Source organism: Carlito syrichta, unplaced genomic scaffold (assembly GCF_000164805.1).
Source record: "Carlito syrichta isolate Samal-C Ts95f unplaced genomic scaffold, Tarsius_syrichta-2.0.1 Scaffold287922, whole genome shotgun sequence".
Lineage (NCBI taxonomy): Eukaryota > Metazoa > Chordata > Mammalia > Primates > Tarsiidae > Carlito > Carlito syrichta.
Window position 1 is genome coordinate 9970 of NW_007232018.1, and position 6114 is coordinate 16083.

Here is a 6114-nt window from a genome sequence, read left to right on the forward strand (position 1 = left end):
TGGGGCTGTCCTACTCCTGTCCCCCCACTGGGTGTCCTGTGGACTTATCTGTTTTTTCCTGCCACCCAGGCTGGAGTGCAGTCGCATGCTCACGGCCACTGCAACCTTAACCTGCTGGGTTCAGGCGATCCTCCTGCCTCAGCCTCCCAAGCAGCTGGGACTATAGGTGTGCACCACCATGCCTGGCTAATTCTTTTGACTTATTGTAAAAATGATGTCTTGCCATGTTGCTCAGGCTGGTCTTGAACCACTGGGCTCAGGCAATCCTCCCACCTCGCCTCCCAAACTGCTGCAATTACAGGTGTGAGTCACTGTGCCAAGCTCAGGCTGGTCTGTCTTGAGGCTGGTCTCTCTAGGGCTGATTCCACACCAGACACCCAAGTACAGTTTCTTGTGGGGCAGATGTGCTCCCTCTCTACACGGCAGGGCTCAGGCCCACGTGGCCGCTCCTCCCTGGGGCCGCACGCCCAGCACACGTGCTGCCTCTGGGACCCTCTAGCCAGCCTCGCGGCCCCCCCCCACAGAACTGCTTCCCCAGCACAGACCACCACCACCCCCACGGCCTCTGCTCGCCGTGGATTCTGAGGGGGCAGGCCCCAGGCAGGGGCTGGACGGGGGAGGCGCGGCACCTCATCCCTGGAGAACTCGGGGGCATTGTCATTGATGTCATCGACGGAGATGATGGCCGAGGCAGTGGCCGTGAGGCCGTCTCCAGACATGTCTGCCACCTGCAGGGTCAGGTTGTACACGGCGACCGCCTGGGGACACCGAGACACAGGGTCAGAAGACAAGGCACCCAGGGTCCAGAGACCAGCCTCCTCGGGGCCAGGCAGGGTGGGCTCAGGCCCTCCAGGACAACCCCATGGGTGTCAGAAGGCCCCCAGCGGCTCTGAGAATCCCGCCTGCTCCCAGCACATGGGGCCCGGTGACACCATTGTTAACCATAGACTACCCCAGCCAATGAGTGGACAAGAGGTCGGCTATGGTGTTGGATAAGCATTTACAGAGCACCTACTGCATGCCGGATGCCTAAGGGCACCAACAAGCTGGGGGTCCTCGCCCTGGGGAGCCATGTTTAGTGGTAGGGACGGAAATGGACAAAGACCACATAACACAGCATGAAGCCAGACGGAGCCCCGTGCGGGTGGCCTGGGGAAACCAAGGAGGGCTTCCTGGAGGTGCTAACACAAGGAAGATCTCAGGGAGCACAGGAGCCGGGTGGTGGTGGTGGTGGGACTCTGGTGGAGGCCGCTCACTCCTTAGAGCGTGAGTGACTCACAGGGGCCATTGTTAGGAAGCCTAAGGGCACTTGGAAAGGCTCCATCTGCACCTGGAGCCACGCTTTATGAGTCTCACACTGTCACTCAGGCTGGAGTGCAGTGGCACAATCATAGCTCACCACAGTCTCAGCCTCCTGGGCTCAGGGGATCCTACTGCCTTGGCCTCCCGACTAGCTGGGACTACAGGTACATGCCACCATGCCTGATTAATGTTTCGGGGTTTTTTTTTTTTTTTGAGACTTGGTCTTACTATGTTGTCCAAGCTGGTCTTGAGCTCCTGGGCTCAAGTTAGCCTCCTGCCTCTGCCTCTCAGGTAGCCGGTGTTACAGGCGTGAGCCACTACACCAGGCTAGGGGGTGGGAAGGCTTCTGGCAAGGCAGCGGTGGAAAGCACACTGAGCACTTGCCAAGCCAAGGGTCTGTGGCACCCTGTGGGACACCACTCCCTGCCCGGGTGAGGGTGTAGCCGCTGCCGCACTCATGGGATCCGTCCCACACCCAGGGCCCCATGAGTGGTTGGTGTCCCCGGCCAGGCAAGGCTCTGTGGAACCTGCCATGGTGCCCGCAGGGCGGGGCCCACCTCGCGGTCCAGACCCACGTGCACCGTGCGGATCTCGCCCGTGAGCTCATCGATGCTGAACAGCTGGGGGCTGCCCTGCCGCAGGATGGAGAAGCGCAGTGCCGCGTTGTCCGTCTCGGGGTCATCGGCGTCCGTGGCCTCAGCCCTGGTCACGTAAGTGCCTGGGAGGGGTGGGGCGTGAGGGTGGCTGAGGGGGCACAGACATCCGCTCCACAGGGCTCGGCCACGGGACTGCTGGGCCGCACTGTTAGTGACACTGAGGCCACCAGTGTGTGAGCCCCGAGTCCAGGTGCTCCTTGCTGCCCTTCAGCCTGCGCCATCAGCCGCCCACTGCCCTGCACACCGAGGCTGGTGCTGTTGGGTAGAGCATCCAGCACGGAGCTGGTGCTGCGCCCAGCGTGGCAGAGCTGGGGGTGCCCGGCAGACCCAGGAGAGAGCCCAGGGCCATAGAAGACACACGCGCCAGCTGCTGAGGCTGGAGGCCACAGAAAGGGGAGGATGTCCCTCTCCTGCTGAGCTCGAAGCCCGACCCCTCCCCTGACTCGGGTGGGTGAAACACTAAGCCAGTGGGCTGGGCGGCAGGGTGGGCTGCCGGGCTTGCGGGGAGCGGCTCTGGGCCAGCTGGGCCACCCCAGCAGAGCAGGGCACAGAAGTCCTCCAGCTTGTGGCCTGGTGTGGTGGCTCATTCCAGCACTTCTTTGGGAGGCCAAAGCAGGAGGATCGCTTGAGCCCAGGAGTTTGAGACCATCCTGGGCAATGGAACGAGAGCTCATCTCCACAAAAGGTAAAAAAAATTAGCCAGACATGGCGGTGTGTGTCTGTCGTCCCAGCTACTGGGGATGCTGAGGTGGGAAGATCACCTGAGCCCAGGAGGTCGAGGCTGTGAAACAAGCAAAGACCACATAACACGGTGTGTGGCCAGAGAAAAAAAAAGTCCTCCAGCTTGGCTGAACTGGGGCCAGGGAAGAAGAAACAGCTGAAGTTAGAGCCAAAGCCTGAGCCAGGCTATGGGGCCCAGACTCGAGGTCAGTGCTGTGGCCAGGCTTCTCCTCGGGCCACCATGGAGGCCGGCGGCTGTGGCTGGGGCCTGCAGGTCAGCCCAGGCTGGGTGAAGTAGGACTTGGAGGTGCCTCAGTGGAACCCGAGTGAGCACAGGTGGGGGGGGCTGCTGTCTCAGGATGACCCCCAGCAGGCAGGGGAGGGCATTTGCTGTTGGGGGAGGGCAGGACCCCTGAAAAAGCCCACCCTGGGGCTCTGATGTTTGGGTTTGAAATTGAGACGAAAATGGGAAGTGGGTTGAGGTGACCTGCCTGCTGGCTTTCAGACCCTGAAATTCACATCAGGCAGTCCTGTCATCTACCTACCCCACCGCCACAGCCACCTTATGGGCCCTCACCTGGGGCTGCGCCTTCCAGCACGTGGCCCTCGAACTCCTCCTGCAGGAAGGCCGGTCGGTTGTCATTCTGGTCTACGACCACGATCTCCAGGTCCGTGGGGTCCTCCAGGGCGGACCCTCCCAGGTCCAGGGCAAAGGCTCTGAGCTGCTCAAACAGAGAGCCAGGCTGGCACTGTGGCCCCTTGTGGCAGCTCCCTCCAGGGCCACGCAGCAGAAACATGAGAACAGACCGTCTCCCACAGGTGGAAGAAGCTTAGGTGGGTGTGTGCTAGGGCCACAAGGACAGTCCCTGCAGGGGAGCTGCCTTCTCTGCAGACAGGCGACTGCCAGATTGCCCTTTTCACCTTGGCTGCCAGGAAGCTCACGGCTGATTCATAAGTGACTGAAGTCAAGTCACCCTCCCACTAGGCCTTCCACTCACTTCCTCTTTCTCTGCGTGGTCTTGGCTCCTCCTGAGTCTCTCTCTTTTTTTTTTTTTGAGCTGGGGGGTCTCACTCTGTCACCCAGACTGGAATGCAGTGGCATGCTCATGGCCACCCCAGCATTGACATGCTGGGCTCTGGCGATCTTTCTGCCTCAGTCTTCCAAGTAGCCAGAACTAGAGGCACGCAGTACCACACCTGGCTAATTTTTTTTATTGTAGAGATGAGGTCTTGCCAAGTTGTTTGGGTTAGTCTGGACCCACGGGCTCAGGCAGTCCACTCGCCTCAGCCTCCCAAAGTTCTGGGATTACAGGCTGAGCCACCAAGCCCGGCTCTGAGTCTATTTCAATTTCCCCATGCACATGCATTTTAAGTGGCCTCTATCCTTCTGGAAAATGAACAGGCAGGTTAAAAAAAAAAAACTCTGACAACTTTCTGTGTAAGGGAGCCAAAGACAAGGTTAGGGTTTGGGGGGGCTTGCCTGGCTCCTCACCAGAGCCCACTGCCCTTCCTGGAAGACCCCACCACCCCAGCCCCCAAGGGGGTTGGTTCCCTGGCCCACCCACCCCCAAGAACTGTGGTTGCCGCTGGGAGCAACACTATTTGGGGATTCTTCCAGGTACCCTGTCCCCACCAAAGGGGACTAGGATGGGGGTAGCCACAGTTAAGCCACACGGCTGCCACGGGGCTACAGCCAGGCTCCCTCGGCAGAACCAAGCCCTCCTCCACCAAGCCTCAGTCTGCCCATCTGTCAAATGGGAACGCAACCCCGAGTTTCCTGGGGCTGCAGGTCCCAGACCCAGATCCCCGCCCCCGCCCTGGGGGTGGCAGGATCTTGCAGGGGCAGCCCGTCGCCCTGGGAGGGAGAGGCGCGGCCCGTCCCCCAGGACCTCACCCGGAAGCGGTCCGTCTGCTCCCGGTCCAGCGTGGCATTGAGGAACACTTTTCCCGTGACTTTGTCAATGGAGAAGATGCCACGCGGCTCCTCATCCACGCCGGGTCCCTGGATGCTGTAGAGGACGCTGCCCAAGGCCTGCTTATCGGACTTGATCTGGGGAGGAAGTGGGACTGCGAGGGGGGCGGGGCAGGGGCAAGCACCCCTCCACAGCGCCAGCCCCCCGTCCCTTCCCCCACCAGGTGGGGCTGGAGCTGGACCTTAACTTGGCCCGTGGGAGGGTGCCCATCTGAGCCCTTGCCTCAGGCCACAGGGCGCTCTCGAGACCTGGATCTCCTGACACCCATCGAGTGTGAGAAGCTGCTGCCCACGGGCACTGTTCACCTGATGTCTACTGGGGGTTGGGGCCACAGAGCCGTGGCTGAGGGAAGGGTGTCCACCACGGGGCGGGGGGCTCAGGGGCCATGTAGGGTGGGCAGGTGAGCCCTGCAAGGCCTCCAGTCCTGCCCAGGAAGGTGGCGCCGGGTCTAACGGCAGGCGGGGCTCCAGGGAGCTTTGGAAATGGGGGATCCGCAGGGACCCTCAACCCGGCCCCCTCCCATTCACCTGCGCCAGAGGGGAGGGGGACCTGCGGGGACCCTCCCTCAGTCTGACCCCTCCTGCTCACCTGCACTGGGGGGATGGGAGGCCCATGGGGAGCCCCCCAGCCCGGCCCCCTCCTACTCACCTGCACCAGGGGGTAGGGGAGGTGCTTGTGGTTCTCCGACACGCTGATTGGGGGTATGACCCAGGCTCTCCGCATGCGGCCGTGTGTGGGCGTCCGGCGCCAAGGGTACAGTATGCTGGGCCTCGTCAGCCCTGGGACCTCCAGAGATGGGCCCAGGCCCTGTAACAAAGACGGACGAGGTCACACAGCCACTCTCACGATCCCCACAAGCCAGACACAGGGCCCAGGAGCCCAGGGCACCATTTCTCCTACCAAGGGTGGTTCCTGGGGGAGGCAAGACCCTCCGGGGCCTGTTGGCAGGGGTAGCGGCAAGGGCACACCGGCCCCAGCCCATCAGACTGAGCCGGTGGACACACCCCAAATGTCGAGCCCTCAAAGTCCCTTACAGCTGCCCTGGTGGGGAGGGACGGTGGGACCCGTGCATCTCATAGCCCCAGGGTGCCAAGCACCCCACATGTGCTGGGAGAGGCTCGGGGGCAGTGGCCTGGCCAGGAGGTTGGAGGGGTGGGGGTGCTTGGCAGGCAGCAGGGTGGCTCTTGCTCCCCAGGAACTGGAAGGAGGGGTGGGGCAGGGGTCAGAGAGCAGGGGCCAGAGGATGATTCACTGCCTAAGGCCTGTGTAGGGCCAGCACAGGTGGGCAGGAGGTGGGTATGGGGTCTCCACTTCCACATGGCTGACTCTGCCAGGGATGAGGCTCTTCCAGGGGCTAGGGCGGGGGGCATGGCATGTGGCCAGCTCCCTCCCTCCCCACAACTCAAATTCTTTTTTTTTTTGAGTTGGAGTCTCACTCTGTCGCCCAGACTGGAGTGCAGTGG

At 62.0% G+C, this 6114-nt stretch overlaps 1 protein-coding gene across 1 annotated transcript in view; it reads right to left on the bottom strand.

Annotated features, from left to right (window-relative positions):
* Positions 1-6114, bottom strand: part of LOC103255186 (cadherin-15) — a 17535-nt gene that overhangs the window by 4990 nt on the left and 6431 nt on the right. Inside the window, exons 2-6 of the mRNA XM_008053155.1 lie at positions 5300-5458; positions 4573-4728; positions 3256-3400; positions 1860-2020; positions 630-758 (exon numbers count right to left, since the gene is read on the bottom strand). Coding sequence (XP_008051346.1) covers positions 630-758; positions 1860-2020; positions 3256-3400; positions 4573-4728; positions 5300-5458 — 750 coding nt within the window. The remainder of the gene's footprint in view (positions 1-629; positions 759-1859; positions 2021-3255; positions 3401-4572; positions 4729-5299; positions 5459-6114) is intronic.